General features: G+C 40.5%; 1 protein-coding gene and 1 pseudogene across 1 annotated transcript in view; both read right to left on the reverse strand.

The window, feature by feature from the left end:
- Positions 1-3,182: 3,182 nt before the first annotated feature.
- On the reverse strand, positions 3,183-3,693 carry LOC144238772 (mitochondrial import inner membrane translocase subunit Tim17-A pseudogene; annotated as a pseudogene).
- An 8,238-nt stretch (positions 3,694-11,931) lies between these two features.
- The window catches only part of ARHGAP20 (Rho GTPase activating protein 20), a 118,313-nt gene continuing 110,378 nt past the window's right edge, over positions 11,932-19,866 (reverse strand). Inside the window, exons 12-14 of the mRNA XM_077772686.1 lie at positions 18,395-18,584; positions 17,100-17,214; positions 11,932-16,203 (exon numbers count right to left, since the gene is read on the reverse strand). Of these exons, the coding sequence (XP_077628812.1) occupies positions 14,348-16,203; positions 17,100-17,214; positions 18,395-18,584 (2,161 nt within the window). The 3' untranslated portion in view covers positions 11,932-14,347. The remainder of the gene's footprint in view (positions 16,204-17,099; positions 17,215-18,394; positions 18,585-19,866) is intronic.

Below are 19,866 nucleotides of genomic sequence, written 5' to 3' on the forward strand. Positions count from 1 at the left end.
CTGGCCCACAAATGGAAAATACCATGTCTTTTGGGCTTAGTCTCATAGTATTTGACTCTTCGTTATCCTCCAGAAGAAGCTTACAAGGTATAAAATCTACCCAAGGAAGTCAACAGTCTTGCTTTTCATACCTCCTGAGTTTACAGAGGAGCCAAAAAACTCCAAATCAGAGATTCAAATCTAGGTCCTCGCCCCTACCTTAAGATGCGGTCTCTGCGGTCTGTGAGGACATGCAGGCTGTCTGAGTAAGACACCTTACAATTGAAGACGAAGGAAATGAAGGCAGGGTAAGGGTTGAGGGGTTTGGTTTACGGTCCTCATCTGGCTACAGCATCACTAAACAACGAGTCCAGAAAACAGAGAAGGTTAAGAAAAGTGAAGGGTCCCTAAGGCTTTGAATCAGAAGTGGTCTGTATTCTCTGTGTGGATCTGAGAGAGGAGAGTTGAGAGGTGGGGGGAGGCAGCAAAGATAAGCAGCAGCTGGGTGTTGTATTACAAAGCTGAAAGGAAGAAGTGGAGAAACCAAGAACATGCAAAAGGAAGATCAGAGAGAGTTATTATTATGCAATATGCTCATTGCAGACAGACAGGCGGCATTGGCCTTTCATCTCTCTTACCCTCAGATTCCAAGAAAGCTTTTGCTGCAGCCTGGTCAGTCACACACAGGCACGGGCTGGGGAGAATGCCCAAGTCCTGGCAAATTCCACTCTGGACAAGATGGTAAACTTGGGAAACAAAGGAGACTTTTTCAGGTGACTGACATACTCAGTCCCCATCTAGTTATCGGTTTCCCAAGCTTAACTCTCTTCTGATGGCCCCACCCTCTCAACCAAGCACTTCCGACTGCTAAAAGGCAGTGGGAACACGGGTCTGCTGCCACACACAGCAACTCATGCAAGGCCCCCACCTGCCCGCATACTTGGCAGGCACCACCTAGACTCACGCCAACTTGAACTGAGTGAAAAGCGAAAACCCAATCCATCAGAGTTGTTTTGTCTACATGACACCAAACCAACCAGTTGTTTACATTGGTGCCACATGGCACCGAGGGCTGTTCTGACTGAAATCAGCCACTCGGACATGCGTAGTCCACAGCCTGGATTGGTGGCACCTGGAGGGAAGTTAAAGCCATGGATAAGAGAGTTTCTCAGACCCAGACTGAGTCGAACATAACCAACATGGGTGCTGTTTCCGTACGCCCTGCTCTTGAAGGACCGAGTGCTTTTGGGTCCACTGCCACAACCCAGGTGTGTGTGTGGCATCAGCGGTTGCCCCTGCATGGAAAGCGTTGTAGAGGGCAAAAAGCTGAAGGACACTGTGCTGTGTCTACAAACAAGAGAATTAGAAACCAGGGCTGAACAGAAACACATCCAGGGTTCGGCATTTGAGAAACGCCTTAGGGAAAATGGCCTCTGGGTCACAACCTGGACTCGGCTCAACCCAGTTGTGGGTTCTAAGTGGACCTGAAATGACCACCTTTCCAGGTTGGCAAATGCAGGGATGAATGTGGGCCACAGAGAGAGCACTGAGAAACGCCCACCCCTTCCTGACTGTGGAAACGCTGCCAGATGTGGTCTCTCTGGGGATCATCTGAGGTTGGCCTGCTGATTTCTTAGATCACTTCAAAAGGCTCTGATTTTAGGTAATAATCTTTGGACAAAAGCAAGAGAAAACAGAAGGAAAAAAAAATCCACAAAATACCGAAGACATCAGATTATTTCTCTCTCAACTGTACACTTATACGATGCTTTGAACTTTTGATCTCACTCAGCACACTGCCAGTCATGCTCCAGCCCTCAATATGCACAAAGCTCCCTGCCTGCCTCCGCACTCCCTCCAACTTGTTGCCTGAATGTGCCGCCTCCGGCCTTCTCTGGACACCTGATGCAAAACTCCACCTGCTACTTCCATCTCTCTTCCTGCTTTGTTTTCCTCCTTAGCACTCATCCTCACGTAAGACAAGGAATATTTCCTTATTTGTCTTATTCTCTGCCTTCCACACTAGAATGTGAATTCCACGAGGGCCAGAGCTTTCCCCTCGTGCATGGCTTGCTCACTGTTGTACGCGGCCGGGACAGCACCTGGCACATAGTGATTAATGTGTTTGTTGAATGACTTAGTAATTGTTTTCTGTCATTTAAGTAGAGCAGATACCTTGCATTAACAAATCAGGATATTGAGGCTGAGTGTTTCTATGTTCCTGACCCCCAACTTTTTGAAGAACAGAGCAAAACATTTCCAGTGACTAGGTTTTTGCCTTTTTCCCTCCTCCCTCTTCCTCAGGTGAGACCGCAAGGTTGGAAGGGACTGGAGTCGGGTATCCTTCTGTCCCGCACCATAGAAGCTAAAGTGGGCTGGAGTTGAATATAACCATTTCCATTTGTTGGCTAGTGCTGATAAAATAGTTTTCCTTCAGAGCAGGCCTTATGAAAAGGAAATACTCTAGGCATATTTCAAAATGGCTGTTTTTCTCTTCTCCTTGCTAGAAGTATAACCTCCTACCCTCCCTCCTTCCCTCTTCCTTCCTTCCTTCCATCCTCTTCTTTCCTCACTTCCATTCCCTCCCCTCCTTCCTTTTGAAAGAGCACATTCTAGTAGGTTCTTATTGTTTGACTGACAGAACACACAAATCCAGGCAGAGAAGTCCCCAAGGAAATGATGGTCAGGTTTCATTGTTCATTCATTTGCCCTCTGGTCCTTCATCTAAGTACTTACTATATTTTCGTTTAAAGATATTAGAGGGGCGCCTCAGTGGCTCAGTCAGTTAAGCATCCGACTGCGGCTCAGGTCATGATCTCATGGTTCGTGAGTTTGAGCCCTGAGTTGGGCTCTGCGCTGACAGCTCAGAGCCTGGAGCCTGCTTCGGATCCTGTGTCTCCCTCTCTCTCTGCCCCTCTCCCGGTTGCATTCTGTCTCTCTCAAAAGTAAATAAACTTAAAAAAAAATAAAGATATTAGATATTTTAATCACAAATGCAATTGAAGTGTGAATAAATGTATCATCTTTTAACATCTGCCCTTCCCCATGTTCCTTTAAATAGAAAAAAGAGCTAAGTGTCTCTTCAGAGCGTATTTGGCCATAGCAGTCCCACCTATGGTTTTAAAAACAGACTGTAACTTATCTTCTGAAATTCCTTCCTGAACTACAGTTCGTTCTGTTAAAGAAGTCCTGGGAAAGAAGGCCTACTGGTATTGTCAATAGTTTCCAAAAGGCGAGGATGGTAAGTGGGCTGAAGGCAACTGAGAAAGGGTCTGCAGCAAACTGAGGACCACTGGGAAACTGTGCAGAGGCAGATCTTGTCGACAAGATACCAGCTCCTCAATTAAAGCTAGGAGAATGCCACCCACTGCGGCTGACCCAGCAGTGGCCACTGGTCCGTTTCCTGCTGCCAGCATGGCTCCTGATGAGGCAGCACTTGTGAAGGAGATCCAGGGATCTTCTTGCCCTCTGACTTGAACCATACTGCCGTCAATCATGGAAAATAAGCCTCCGAAACTACAAAGCTACCTCCCAACTGCGGAGCCCTGGTTCTGAAAGCTGTCAAGCTGCCTTGTGGTCTGTGGTTTACTCCTACTGGAGGATTGCAAAAACCTTTGACTGCTTGAATGATATCATCTGATGGGCCCCTATGGTACCCACTGTAAAGGCCTCACCACAATCATCCACAATTCGCCAAGAGCAAGGCTCTTGCATGTGAACTCCTCCACCTTGACTCCATCGGTGTGAGAGATCCTTTTTCTGATCTGTACCATGAGAACTTGGTAGGGCTCCTGTTAGGAAAACTCACAAAAGTGTGGTGGCCTCCTAAGAGTGGGCACCCTAGAGTTTTCAACTCTCAAACTTGGCTTACGCTGAGCCTCCAATAGTATGTCAATTATGATTTTTCTTATTCAGTATTCGTTCCAGCAAAAGTTTCTGCTACTGGACCGCTCTGGTGTGCTGTCACTCTCTGTATCTGCTTGCCTGTCTCTCTAAATTTGGGGGCAGCAGTTTTCCCTTCAATCACCATTCTCTAAAGGATTTGAAGAGACTTGTGACTTTCTTTGTTCAGTTTTTTTTCTTATTGTGAGGAAAACTTTCAAATTCCTTACAGGCCAGACCAGACTTAATTATTTTTTACTACTGAGTTTTGAGAGTTTATATATTCTAGGTACTAGTACTTTGTCAAATATATAGCTTGCAAACATTTTCTCCCAGCTTATAGCTTCACATCCTCTTCACATGTTCTTTCAGAGCAAAGGTTTTTTAATTCTGTTGAGATCCAATTTATTTTATTTTCATGAGGTCCAATTTTTTCCTTTTTATAGATCATGCTTTTAATGTCAAATCTAAGAAGTTTATGCCTACATCTAGATCCTAAAGATCTTCACCTGTTTTTTTTTTCCTAAAAGTTTTATGGTTTAAAATTGTCATTTAACTCCACAATCCATTTTGAATTAATTTTTGTATAAGATGTGAAGTCTAGGTTGAGGTTTTTATTTTTTGCCTTTGGGTGTCCAGATGCACCAGCACCTTTTGTAGAAAAGGCTGCAATCCATCTCTATTGAATTCCTTTGGCTCAATATTCCAGTTGGACATATTTGTGTAGGTCTGCTCTATTCCACTGACCTACGTGTCTATCTTTCTGCCAACACCATACTGTCTTGATTGCTATAGTTTTACAGTAAGTCTTAATTATTGGATAGAGAGATCTCTCTCACTTCATGCTTGTCAAAACTGTTTTAGCTATTCTATGGCCTGTGCCTTTACATACATTTTGTAACGAAGAAGTTTGTCTATGTCTATAATAGTCCTTTCCAGGATTTTGGTTGGGATTACATTAAACCTATATATATCAATTTGGGAAGAGATGACATTTTATTATGTTGACTCTTCCAATTAATGAACACTGTAACTCTCTCCATTTATTTAGATCTTATTTCTTTCATCAGAATTTTGTCAACATTTTAAAAATTTCAGAATACATATCCAATGCATGTTTCATCAGATTTTTATTAAAGTCTTCAAATTTATTGAGTGATTATAAATGGTATTGCTTTAAACTTTAGTTTCTGCATATTGATAGCATACACAAGTGCAAATGATTTCTGTGTGTTGATCTTGTACCTTATGACCCTGCTAAATTCAGTTATTAGTTGTAGGAGATTTTTTTTTTTTTAAAGTCTTGGAATTTTCTATGTGGATAATCACATCATCTGCAAAGGGGTTTATTTCTTCTTTTTCAATCTGGGTATCTTTTTTAAAAGTTTATTTATTTATTTCGGAGGGGAGAGAAATAGATTGCATGAGGAGAAGAGAGAGGGAGAGGGAATCCCATGCAGGCTTTATATTGTCAGTGCAGATCCCAATGCAAGGCTCAATCTCATGAACTGTGAGACTATGACATGAACTGAAATCAAGAGTCAGGATGTTTAACCAACTTAGTCCCCCAGGTACCCCTGAATATCTTAAAATGTTTTTCTTGCCCTATTCCATTGTCTATGCCTTCTAGTAGTATGATAAGAGTAGTGAGAACAGACATCCTTGCTTTGTTCCCAATTTTAGGAATAACTAAGTACTCTTCCATCATGAAGCATGATGACATTTGTAGACTTTTTAAAGACACTGAAATAATTTCATTCTCATTTGCTGAATTGCAAAAATCACAAATAGGGGCTAAATTTTGTCAAATGTTTTTGTGTTGATATATTGTGATTCTCCATCTTTAGATTTTTATAGAAAACACTGATTGATTTTCAAATGTTAAACAATCCTGCATACATGGAAAATAATTCCATGTGGTCATATTGCATAATTCTTTTTATTCACTATTTTTGGTTTGCTAATATTTTTGTTTTTTTGACATATAAGTTCATGAGAGACATTAATTGGCAATTTTGTTTTTGTATTGGCTTTGTTTGGTTTCCTTATCAGGGTAATACTGGTCTCATAAATGAATTGAAAGCATTCACTTCTATTTTTTTGGAAAACACTAGGTATAAATTGGTGTTACATTTTCTTTAAATGTTTGTTAGAATTTTCCAATGAAACCATTTAGGCCTAGAGATTTTTCTTTATTAGCTTGTGTGTATGTATTTATTTATTATCTTCAGGAACTTTTAAATTGTGAATTCAATTTATTTAATGGCTATAGGAATGGTCAGGTTTTGTATCTTGGTTGAAGCTTGGTAATTTGTAGTTTTTGAGGAATTTTCCCATCTCTTTTAGACTGTCAACTTTATGAATGTAAAAATTACTGCGTATTCTTTTATTATCCTCTTTATACTGTAGGATCTATGATGTTAACCTGCTTTAGTTTCGATAGTGGTGATTTATGGTTTTTTTTTTTTTGCCATCAGTCTCAGAAGTTTATCCACTTTATTGATATTTTAAATAAACTTTTTGTTTTGATTTTATTGTTTTCCTTCAATTTTATAGGTTTCTATTCTAATCCTTTCTTTCTTCTGCTTGTCTTGGGTTTATTTTGCTCTTAGTTTTCTAGTTTCTTGAAGAAGTTAGCTTATTGATTTAAGACCTTTCCTTTTATGATGTAATCATTCAATGTTATAAATTTTCCTAAACATTGTTAGCAGTATCTCACATATTTTGACAGGTATTTTCATTTAGTCATATGATTTAGAAAAATTTCCTTTGAAATGCCCTCTTTGACTAATAGATTATTTAGAAGTGTGGTTTTTTTTGTTTCCAAGTGTTTGAAGATTTTCCTGTTATCTGTTGTCAGTTTCTAGTTTGACTGCATTATGCTCAGAAAACATAGACAATATAATTTTCATTCTTTTAAAATGCTAATGTTTTATGGTTCAGGCTATGGTCTACGTTCCACAGGCAATTGAAGAGAATGTGTACCTTGCTATTTTTGAGTGAAATGTTCTATAATTGCCAATTATAACCTTTTGGTTCATAGCACTGATGAGTTCTATATCGCTGGTGGTATTTTCTAGTTGCTCTATCAACTGTTGAGAAAGGAGCATTACAAGGCCTGTGAGGTCTTCTTGGCAGATTGAGCCTGTTAATGTTATAGAATGCCCCTCTCTGTCTCTGGTAATTTTCTTTGCTCTCAAGTCTACCTTACCCAATTTTAATACAGACACTCTTACTTTCTTTTGGTCAATGTTTGCACGGGTATATCTTTTTTATCCTTTTACTTTCAACCTACATATGTCATTAAATTTGAAGTAAGTTTCTTGTAGATAGGATATAGTTAGGTAGTTTTGTTTTAAATCCACTCTGTTAATCTTTGTCTTTTGATTAGTCTATGTAGATCATTTGAGATTAAGGTAATTTTTGATATGTTAGATCTAAAGTATGACATTTTATTTGTTTTGTTTTGCTTTTTTTACTCTGGTTCTTGTCCTTCTCTTTTTATATACCTTCCTGTGGGTTAAGCATTTTTTTTTTTAAGGATTCCATCATGATTTACTTAGGGTGTTTTAGAGAGATAGACTCTCCAAATATACAGTTTCTGTAGTTGCTTTAAGTATTAAAATATACATATATATCATGCCACATTACACTAGCATCAACATTCTACCACTGTGAGGGAAGTATCAGAACTTCATTTCCATTTAGGTCCCTATATTTTTCCCACTTTTAAATATCATTGTCTTGAGTATCCTTTATTTATTTTTTTAAAATTTATTTTGAGAGAGTGCGTATGCATGCAAGTGGGGAGGAGCAGAGAGAGAGGGAGAGAGAATCCCAAGCAGGCTCTGCTCTGTCAGCACAGAGCCCAACATGGGATGTGACCTGAGCTGAAATTAAGAGTCAGACACTTAACTGACTGAGCCACCCTGGTGCCCCTGCCCTGAGTATCAAATGATGCTACAATTTTTGTTTCAAGCATTAAATATAATTTATAAAACTCATGAGTAGACTAGTCTATCAAGTACTCTCACTCCTGCTTTCTGTTGTCGTTTTTTCCTTCCTAATGCTCCCAGTTTCCTTCTTTTAGCCCTAATTTTTTGTTTAAAGAACTTGTTTTAGCCAGCCTTTAAGGTTATAGCAGTTAGTGATAAATTCTTGTAAGTTTCCTTTCATCTGAGACTGTCCTTATTTCCCCTTAATTCATGAAGGATAGTTTCATTGCATGTGGAATTCTGGGTTGACAGTTCTTTTCTTTCACCACTTGCAAAATGTGCCACTTTCTCTTAGTCTCTGTGGTTTCAGATGGTAAATCTGAAAATTAGTGTCCCCTTATAGGTAAGGTATCACTTCTGTCTGCTTTCATGACTTTTTTTGTCTTTAGTTTTTAAACATTTAAATAAGACCTATATTTTTGCTTTATCTAGTTTGGGTTTTATTCAGCTTCTTGAATGTGCGGATTTGTCTTTCATCAAATTTCGTCTGTTGTAGGCCACCGTTTCTCTGAATGACTATTCCAGCCTTATGCTCTTTCTTTTTGTAACTCCAACGATGTTAGATCTTTTGTTCATTACCTCACAGGTCCTGGCCTATATTCAGGGGTTGTGGGTCCATGGACCATTTAATTAAGAAGCCTCTTTGCCCCATGGGCCTTAGATTCCCCTGGCTTGGTGCTTTTCATGGTGGCCTCCCGATCATGCCATCTGGCCCTCTCGGTGTCTTGGCTGGGGGAGGGGAGTCTAATGCCTGCTGGGGCAAGGATGTTTTCCAGGCTAAGCTGCTTGTTCTGGCTGGGTTCCTCTTTTCTGTTGTTGCCTGGCCATCCTGGTATCTCCTGCTGAGGGAGAGGGATTTCAGGCCCAGCAGGAAAGGGCACCACCCCCCATGGCCACCTGTGAGCAGGGCATGCATCTGCTCCACTTGCTCGCGGTGTCTGGCTTACCTGAAGGCGTCACGGGGACTCCTGACCAACCACGGGGGAAACGCACACATCTGGGCTGTCTTCTGTTGCCCGGCTGAGAAAGGTCAGGCCTTGGTCTCCTTTTTCTATTGAGTGAGGGAATGTAAGAGGCTCAATTATTGTGCTGTTTCTCCAGTTGTAGGTTTCTGAACCAATTCACCTTCCCCTTACCACCATTTAGAGTTCTCCTTTGGTAGCCTTTTGTCTTATTTCCAGGATTTGTAGTTGAATTTAGTGAGGACAAGCAGGGAGACAGGAATCTACACCATTTTCTCTGGAACAAATTTCCATCCCAATTACTTTTACATTTGTCATAGCTTTCTGAATTGGTCCCAACACTGGGTTATGATTTTTTAATATTAGAGATATCTAGTTGTCTCCTTAACTTAATAGAGTTTGGATTGTTCCTCATGTCTATAACTTTTGTCTGCTTTATTACAAAGGAAGTTTTTCTTTTCTAAAGTTTATTTATCTTTTTTGAGAAAGAGAGAGCTAGCGAGCTGGGAAGGGGCCGAGAGAGAGAGAGAGAGCGAGAGAGAGAGAATCCTGAGCAGGTTTCATGCTATAAGTACAGAGCCTGATATAGGCCTCTATCTCACAAGCCATGAGACCATGACCTGAGCTGAAATCAAGAACTGGATGCCCAAAAGACTGAGCCACCCAGATACCCCTATTATGGAAGTTTTATTATCATCCCCATTTTAAGATGAAAAGGTAAGAAAAAAGAGCCCACAGTCAGACTGATGCTCTAGGTGAATGCACCAACCATATAGGGCTACTGTGAACATTAAATGAAATAATATATAGAATGCATCGATTACCAGTGCATACGGGCATCAGTAAGTCCCCAGTGAATATTATCGTTAACTTTCTTCTACACAGCCTAATTTCTTCCTTAGTTGTTTAAAGTTCCTGAGGACAAAAACAATCTTTTTACTTTGTATCTCTAGGGACTAGAAGAGTACCTGGTAATAAAATTAAGTTACCCGAATAGCATTTACATCATTTATAACATCTTCCTCTCCTCCCAAGCCATACTCTTCCCCTCTTTCCAATTTTCTCTGAACTCCTTGTGACTTTAAGTTTCTTGCTTTAATTAGCTCCTCCAGTGCTCTCCTCCTCCTCTCTTTATTTACTGTACCTTCAATAAGTTAGCTTCTTTGTATTCACGAATTTTGATGATTCTGTTTCTCCGTCATCTCATATTTTTTAAAATTTAAATTCAAGTTAGTTAACATACAGTGCAATGTTGGTCTGAGGAGAATTTAGTGATTCATCACTTACATATAACACCCAGTGGTTATGCCAACAAGTGCCCTTCTCAATGCCCATCACCCACTTATCCCAACCTCCCACACAACACCCCTCCAACAAACTTCAGTGTGTTCTCTGTATTTAAGAGTCTCTTATGGTTTGCCTCCTTCTCTGTTTTTATCTTCTTTTGTCTTTCAGTCATCTCATTCTTGAAAAAAGATGTGAAATGTTTCTTTTCATCCTGAAAATTTTAGGCAGTAGCAATCACAGCCCCTGTGACCTAGCAGAGCATTTCTTTATATCATCCATTTTACTTGCTCAGAAATGGGTCTACCTCTTAAGTACAGGTTTTTGGCCAATGTATTCTACTCTTCATAGCAGATCAAAGAGCTGCCAGAGGTTCTGAATTTGATTCCAGGTTAGTGTAATGCAGAATCAAGCCTACATATAAATAATATTTAAATCCTTCCCTTCGTGTATGCATCTTAATACTGCCACGTGACATAAAATCAAATGCCAGAAAACATATTTACTTTGCCCTCACAAATTAAACAGGCTGGAAAAAGACCTTGAACTATCTACATACGCATGTACGCTCTGGCAAACACACACTCTACAAAGTCAGAGACAATATGCATCTAATACCATCCTCTGTATATGTCTCTTTGAGACTTCACAACACGATTTTCCAAATTACACCCCTTCTGCCAATTCTACCATACACCTGACATTATGCAGAATGGAAACTCAAGGAGCTCAGTGTATTTTAAAAACCCAACAAAACAATAAACATGAAGGATTTATACTCACAGGTGGCTCAGAAAATGAGCAGGACTCATACTTGGGGTGGACAGCACGGACTTCAGAAGAACTCTTCCTTTTCAGCAGGAAACTTAGGTTATGAGATATCCTGATAACCAGAATAGATATTAAAGAAAGTTAACAGCTTATCTAACTTTATTATTCCATTTTTTCTTTGTATTAATCTATGGAGTTTACAAAGACTTCCTCCCAAGCCATTAAAACATGACGAGGTAGGAAAATATCAGTGAAACACTTATTACCATACTTTGATTAAGATACATAATATTCTTTAGAGTTTCTTTTCAATAGAAAGAATATGCTAGTAGTTCAAGGATACATTAGATCCTTTCAAATTCCATGTCATGCCATACAAAGTAGAAAAACACAAGGTGAGGTAATTTCCTTGAGTCCACTGGACTCTTTTTTAAAAGCAAAATTATCTGTATTTCTATAAAATTTAGAGATAAATTAACACCAGTGCCTCTGTACACCACCCAGATCTAATCAGTGCCATTTCCAACAGTGCAGTGAGTAGTCTTCAGTGTTCCATTAGGGCGAATCGCTTTCTCTGGACTAAGGTAGTTTATATTTTTGAAATTCTTTGAAATGGTGGTTGAACTTGCACAGGGTGAACCTCAATGAATTCTGAGAAGGGAAGGATGCAGCAGCCATGAGAGACCAATAACAATTACTAAGTTTACATGACTTTAGGAGTTCCGGCATCTTGGGGTGCCTGAATCCAGACATCTTGGATTGTCCGGATGTGTACGGGGTCACCTGGCTACTCAAGGCAAAATGGTTCAGTTCTAGATAAGAAGATCTCCTACAATTGATGAAATGGAGTTAATGGTTCTCTTGATATGAGAATATAGACCATATCTGATTCTAGGAGCAAAATGAAAACACAATGCCTAAGAAAACGAAGGCGATGTGTCTAAAGCAGGACTTGTTTGGTAAACGATAAGGTTAGGCAAACATAAAAGAAAAAACCACCCTCTTTTTCTAGAAAGACAGACCATGGTCTGTCTACGACTAAAAGCTCAAAGTTCCAATTCAATATTAAGTACATTTTATAAAATCTCCAATGTTAAGCAGAAAGCGGGTTCGTTAACAATTCTACAAAGGGCAATATTGCTCTGGTGGGATTGTTAACTTTACAGAATGCATATTTTTTATTATTTAATAGACAGCATGGACTTCATACATATCCATTATCAGTGCCTTGAAAACCAAACAACTTTAAAAGTTAGCAGCAGTTTCTGCAAGTACAAAAATACACATTTATTACATTACATATGGTAGTAAAATTTGTCAAGATATATTATACAAACTCAAAGCATTTTAGATAAAGCATCAGTCTAATATATTATAGATTGACAGAGTATAATAAAATGACATGTAGTCTGTCTTCAAATCATACAATATAATACTTTACAGCAATATTAACAAACTATTCACATGAAGTATTACAGGAGTATCTAAGGGAACACAGAGAATAGGAATGGTTATCGAAAACCTCAGCATCTATTTTCTTCTATGCTTCAAATTGGGTGAATAATTTTCTACCCACCCATACAAAAGAAAAAAAGGAAAGAACTATTATTTTGTAAGTGGAGAAACAATTTCTTCCAGAAAGACACTCCAAGCCTTAAGAACTTCATTCACATCTTGCAGTTCTGACAGTAGTAAGCCCTCCAGGGTAAGGGGAATGAGTCCTTGTTGCCTTTATATATTATACCACAAAAGGTGCATATGGACGCTCAGGAGTCTAAATACAGGAGTGGCTGTTTATAAGGTACAATCTACTTCACATCTGTGACTGAGATGGCCAGTGTCATGAAGGAGCTCTTTGGATACAGAGTTCTGAAAGTTAATTACAATGCTTAGGGCCGACAGGGGCCATGTCCAGTAGAGGTAGGCAGCACTTACAGCTAATACTGAAAGGACTTCTACTTTACAGAAAACATTATTTTTTCCCCATAACTGAAAAGGAAACCTTTAGGACAACAGGGAAAGAACATCTGACATGAAAGTTTCCTAGCGGCTAAGAAAAATAATTTGGAACAAGCTAGTTTGTGGGAGAAAGGTCCATCTGATGGTGAATTGAGGAGACTAAATGGGTTCTAAGCAACTTTTTATAAGTAGCTAAAATGAAGGGAGATGCACATCCATTTCTGATTCTATCCCTTCATACTGGCTGGGAGGCCTAAGACTCTGTGGAGATAATACAGATGTACAGGCATGACCTTTAAGGTAACAGAGGGGAGAAGCATTGATGGATATGAGATAAACTAATGGGATGTAAACCATGAATACTCTGGGACAAAAGTAGGTAAAACTTCCAGAGGTAAGAAAATCCAGAGCCAGTGACTGAGAAGGCGGCCTGACTATCACTTTGGTGGGGATTCCACTCTGTGACTCGTTATGAACTGCCAACTTTAAGACTGTTCTCTCAACTGCTAGCGACCATCAGAAAAGGGATGACTTATCAGTAATTGTTTCTGGCTGGCTAATCGAAGAGGCAGGGCTGTAGAAAACCATTACTCAGCACAGCAAAGAGGAACCCTCCTTCGAGTGCATGTTGGCAGCAGCTTCGTGTGGCCGTCTTTGCCTCCACGCTAGGACAGCAGATGAGGTCAGGAGATTACCTTTAATAGGAAAAGTTGCATTTCTGGAGAATGTTCCTAGCACTGGCATCTTTGAAAAGGATACTGAAAGGAGCAATCATTTCCTTCTTTCTCCTCACAGCCCTATGTCCTGGAGCCTTGGAAGAACAGTGGAGCACCGGCAGAAAAAACAACCAACCAACCAACACAACCAACAAACAAACTATCATACTCGTGGCTCTTGGATATTCTAGTTTATTCCATTCTAGCTGCATCGATGGGCTGACTCCTGGAATCTTCCTGTGATGGCATGTAACTAGAGAATGTCACAGAAATGGCTACTGGCTTGGATTCAGGGAAACGTTTCACATAATCTCCTTCATGACTGGACATGCCTTCTTTTTTAATACTTTGATTAGCGGCATTTTCTTGCTTAGTTATTAAACATATTCCACAGAGCACAGATATTTCTCTATACCCTCCCTGTTTCCATAGTCCTTATTCCTTCATTTATGATATCCTGGCCTTTTCAGGATATTAATCTCACGTGGGCCATGTTCCCTCTACAGAAGAGGTTTTCTCTGGCTCCCTGCTAGTCTCTCTAAAAACAGGTGATAGGACTAATCCCATGCTCTAAAAAGGAAAAGCCTCCCAAACAATTAGGAGCGGAAATTTTTTAGTCTAAACTTTTTGCCAAATAGTCTCTCAATAAAGAGAATTCTTTTGTTGTCCTAAGTATTAGCAGTGATTATCCTTATGCTACCCATCCCGTGTATTTTATACAAAGGGATCATAATAATCTTGTCTTTATGTCATTATTAGCCCAGTTTCTGTTCTTGTACATATCATGTTCTTACTATGGTTAAATGTCTTTGGTTAAATGTTGGTCCCCAATATCACAAACCACCGTAGGCCCCGAGTCTGGGCTGGGTACATCATCCACAGTCAAAGAGCTGGGTGAGGATCTTGTACAAGGCAGAGTGCCAGGAGAGCGCTGCTCACCGCTCTCTCCTTCCTTGTGTGACTTCACACAAAGCTTGAGTCCATCCTCCACTAGGCTGAATGGAGATCTACAGTGTTTCTCTGAGTCCTGGCTGGGGTAAGAGCTGTACCACTGGGCTGTCTGCACAGCTCCAAGTCCTTCAGTTGCCCTTTGGGGCATGTCTTTCTGTCTCTCTCGCAGTGGGCTGGCTTCTGAAATAGCAGAAGCATATGGAGGTGGCTCCATGGGTCCTTTTAGAGAACTTACTTTCTTTTCCTCTGGTCTGGACACCCTTGCCTTCTTTTTGAGGGACCAGTTTTTCAAACTGGCCACACCATTTCTCAACCACGTGCTTGGGTGGAGAGTTACAGAGTGTATTTGTGAGTGCCAGTCTACAACATCCTTCTTTGTATATGCCAGGTGGCTGCTGGCCGGCCCTGATGAAGGACCAGGAGTTGCAGAAATGAGGCTGGAATTGCTAAAATCAGAAGCAAGCTCTTCCTGTTTTCTTTGAGCTTGAAAAGTACAATCTATTGGAGAGGAAGTTTCAGTGGGGGTAAACACAGAGTGTTCTGAAATCTGAGAAAAAGCGCTGTCTTGGGAGCTCACCGAGGAGCCGGAGGGGGAAGTGCCCGGGGAGGACAAACTGGAGTAGCTAGTCCGCGGGCAAATGTTTAGCCTGGGGGGTAAGCCCTTCTCGGTGTTCTGGTTTGTGCTACTGCTCTTGCCCACCTCAATGCCCATGACCAAACTCTGATTAATGAGCTTTTGCCCCTCCATTTGCAAAGACTTGTGCCGCTCCAGATAATCTTCCTCTCCGTGCAAGAGACTGGCTCCGCAGCTGGTTTTATGCTGTTTCTTTGAATAAATCCCCCTGAGATAGGTCAGTTTGCAGTGCTGGTCGTCCATGCTAGGCTCTGAGCAGCGCCGGTACCTCCGCGAGCTCTTGAGGGCGTCTGCTGTGTGTGGCGGGGAGTATCCAGGAGTGTCTGTACCAAAGGTCTGGCTCCCGGGATGGTCCTGAGACGACATGTGACTGTAAGATGCCACAGAGATGGCCACTGGCTTAGACTTAGAAAAGAGTTTCACATGATTTCCTTCATTACCAGACAAGCTTTTCTTCTTAACATTTTTATTAGTGGCATTTTTCTTGGTATCAGTGCCTGCGACTAAACTCTGTTTAAAACATGTCTTACCCTCTTCCTGGAGGGGTTGATTCTGCTTCAGATAATCCTCATCTTTTTGTGAGAGAATTGCATCACAGCTGGACTTCCGTAGCTTTTTCTGATAAAATTCCCTGAGATAGGAAAGCTTAGAATCTAGATAATCGATGCTGGGCTCTGAGCAGCGTCGGTGTCGCCTCAGACTTTTTGGAGCCCCTGCTGCAGCCGTGGGCAGGTAGCCGGGAGTGCTCAGGGCCGAGGGGGCCCGGGCCTGACCCCGCAGTGGTGCCTTTGTGTACACGACCGTGATGTCCACCGGCTTGGGTTCAAGAGGCTGTTCCACGTGAATGTCTTCATCTTTAGGACGGTCTAAGTCAAAGTCGCTCAGGGTTAAGAGGCCTTCCACCTCAGGCTGGTCAAGGTCATAGTCACTGAGGGTTAACACAGAGTCCATGCTTCTGCTACCCTGCCCAAGTTTCTTCACCAAGTCACTACAAGGAGCATCGACATCCTCATTTAGCTCATTTTCCAAGCTGTCATAGGAGGAGTCATTCAGTTGGAAGCAAGAGATATCTGTCAAAAAATCAAGCCATAATTAACGTTTTTACTTACCGAAATTGTATGCTGCCTTAAAAAAAAATCTATGGTACTTAATTTAATTCTCCTTTCATATAGATAGTTCAAATTTGTATTCTCAAGAAAGAAAGGAACATTCACTGTCTTCCCAGAGTTAAAAAAAAATGTTGGATTATACTAAGTTTAATTCAGTTCCTGAAGAAATAGCCTTTCTTAATTAAGATTTCCTCAAAGCAATGAGAACATGCTGTAATATCAAGAAATGGTAAGAAAGATAAAAGAATTAATGATGGGTGTATCCAGGTTTGGGAGCTGCTGACATGTGCACAAGATTTAGTCTCAGAGGACTCAGTCACTAACCAAAACTCTTTACCACTCACTACGTTATCTAACCTTCACAACAACCATAAAGGTTACACATTATTATTACCTATATTTATAGTTGAAGATATTCATGTTTAGTGGCCTAGAATAAGTGGTCAAAGATAACCCAACTAGTAATTCTGGAAGGTTGAATGGTTTCAAAATCACCCCTGGCCCCACAGTGCTGGTAGTTTCTGAACTGTCACCTGGCTGGGGTGTCTCTGGGCCACTCGGAGGGAGGAGGAAGACGACCAGGCCTGCCTGCTCCCTGCTGGGCCTTCTCACACCAGTTTTAGCCACAGCAATGGTAATGCAGACATTAGGGACCTTTGTAAAAGTTTATTTAAAAAAAGGGTAGGAACATTCCAGATGATGCTTCTGGAAGTTTCAGACCTCATCTTACACATTTCTTAACCCTACCACAGCATTAACACTCAGGGAGTCCAGGGAGGGCCAGGGGCCTCCGTCCCTGAGCTGCAGCCCCAGGACAGCCACGCCGGAAACACCACCGGTCCAAGCACTCATGGTACCTGAGGCATTCTCTCGAGCATCACATCTCACTGAAACCTCTCCTAAGAGGGAAGTGATTTCTTCTCCGAATATCCTACAGCAATTTTCAATCAGAAATTGAATAAGCAGAGAGACCTGCATGAAAAAGGACAAAAACAAAGTGTTTCTTTTCATACAGCATGTCTACAAGTCACATTTCACATATAAATCCTGATTTTTCCAAGACTGAAAAAGAATCCTGAGAAAAATGCATGTCTGTTTTAAAAGTATACAGAACAGTTCCCCCTAAAAAGCTATGATACTTACAAGAGTTGTTTGGACATAGAAATTATTTTTTCATTGGTGGATCAAAGTTACCTGTGGCCTTAGCTCAATGCTAACATATTTATACTAATGCTCAGTCCTTAAAATTAGGGTAACTTAAAGCATTCTTCACAGGGCATTTGGGGTTAAGAAATAAACTTTATTAAAATTCATACAGTATCATTATTAGATAAACACTTATGAAACGTATTTCCTCTGTAAAAGGCAGTTGTCAGAAGTGTGGGAAGTGCGCATCCTCTGTGGGTTTCCTGTGAACTAGAGAGACAGTTTGAGAATGCTCGCATCTGCCTCGCTAGTCTCTACCTATGCACCTCCCTCCCTTAGGCTCCCTGGGGGAGCTTGGGGAAGAGGTAACATTTTACTGGGGAGCTCTGTACCTCCACGGAGATGTACTTGAACCTTTCCTCAGCTTCCTTGGCCCAAGAGCTGAGGCAAAAGACGGGCAAAATGTTGGGAGCAGCAGAAGCTAATACCCCTAAGCCCCATGTAACCGCGAGGCACTAGAGGAGTATGATCTCACATAGCTGTTGTATGAACCAGGTAGTATCACTACCTCCATTTTTTAGATGAGGAAACTGCATCAGTGTAACTAATTTTACCCAAGATTGTACATCTGGCAAGTGGTGGGGTGGTGGAATGAACCTTGCCTTGTTTAAGACCAAAGTCCTTTTTTCTTTGTTAAAATTTATCAATTGCTTTCTTACCACTCTTAAGGGTTAGGTCAGTCATGGCGTTTTGCCTCCTTAAAGGGAAAAGAGAAGCAACCCAACTGCTATCACTTTTTTGCTCAAGGAATCACCTTTCTATAATCTACCAGGATAGGTAGGTAGGTATAAAACATAGGTATAAAACACTCGACACACACACTCAAATTTATAAGGAGGTGTATATAAGTTATTTAAGAAAATGTCTTTCAGAATTAATACCCTGAATTTTAGGTTCGAAATGGGGACCCAGTCCCCCGTGGCATAAAAATGAAAAACCTCATTACCTTTTTTGTAAATTCATTTTCTAGTTCTGGGCTGCAGGAGGTAGGAGGCCACAGAATGCTTGGAGCTATACACACCGCTAAATTGAATGCAGTCATCTGATTGGACGAGGAACACTGCTCAATGTTGTGTAATATCCCAAAAAGATACCTTAGGAGAACAACATTGGCTCTCGGGAGCTGGTCTAACAGCCTAAAGACAGAAAAATGCACTCTTTAAGAAAGACATTCCATAAGAAACTTGTGTTGATAGGCAACCCTGGGATTTCACGGGGAAACCATTCATCTACGTGGGATTTCAGTTAACTCTGCACATGCAAAGTAAGGGCTACCTCTACACAGAGAATGTGAATATGCCCTGGGGATTCATTTATTTATTCTGTACACTGTCTTCACAGCCCAGCAAAGACGTAAATGAATGCAGAAAAACAGCCTGTAAATAAATGCTGCCTGAAATATTTACCTGAAATTAGTACAATGTATTTTAACTTAGGCAGATCCTATAACATTTCAGAATATTCTCAACCAACTCCCACCCCCACAAGAGCTTTTTGATGAAATTAAACGATTAAATTCTAGTGGTTCTTTATTTCCAAGTAGCAAAACAGGAATGCAGTGTCTTGGTGACAGCCCAAGCCTTAACTATTAAGACTCTGAGACCTATCCTGAGAGGCGACGCCTGCTCTGCCAGCTTCTAAGGCCAATTTCGTCCCCAGTCTCTCTCTCTCTCACTGGTATCACTTCCACATGAGTCAAACTTATACTAGTACGCTTCCTGTTTCTACTTTGTAACTGATCAGGGATTTTAAAATTATCATTCACCTAAAATTATTTTTACTATTATCTGGTAAAGAGATGTAGATGTTGATATTCATGGTTGTGTTTTTTTTTTTTTTTTTTTTTCCAACAGAAGTCAGAAACCTGGGAGAGAAAATAAGGTGATCTGACTCCTGCTACATAAATAGCACGGAGGCATTGCTTCAAGTGTGATGGACTGACATTGAGTATGGTTTGGTACAAATTACAAAAGATATCGAAATAAACCAAAAGATTGCTGAATGTATTCAATGGAGAGTAAGGTATTGTTTAGCATAGCTTCTGGGTTATCTGATTACCTAGCGGCCCTATGCCTTTGAGCTATTTTGTAATTCTGTAAATTGTAGATTATTGACAGCAGTATACCTAACATTTGCCTACGGACTTGAAAATTCTGTCTGGTGGAGAGACAAATGATTTCTTTGCTCTCCCTTCATGCTCCAGTAGAAAATGCCAGTTTTGCATTCATATGTAAATTAACTTCAGCATTTCTGATTCAACTACATAGATGTGGTAGTTTGAAATCTCCTTTGAACTGGTGGTAACATCTTACTGGTTCTCTCATTAATTAAAAAGTCAAATAAAAATTTTCACATGTGTTCATCTTATATTTGTAGGAGTCTTTTTTGAAAAAACTTTTTTTTGATGTTAATTTTTTG

The sequence above is a fragment of the Crocuta crocuta genome, unplaced genomic scaffold, assembly GCF_008692635.1.
Source record: "Crocuta crocuta isolate KB4526 unplaced genomic scaffold, BGI_CrCroc_1.0 scaffold854, whole genome shotgun sequence".
NCBI classification, from domain to species: Eukaryota; Metazoa; Chordata; class Mammalia; order Carnivora; family Hyaenidae; genus Crocuta; species Crocuta crocuta.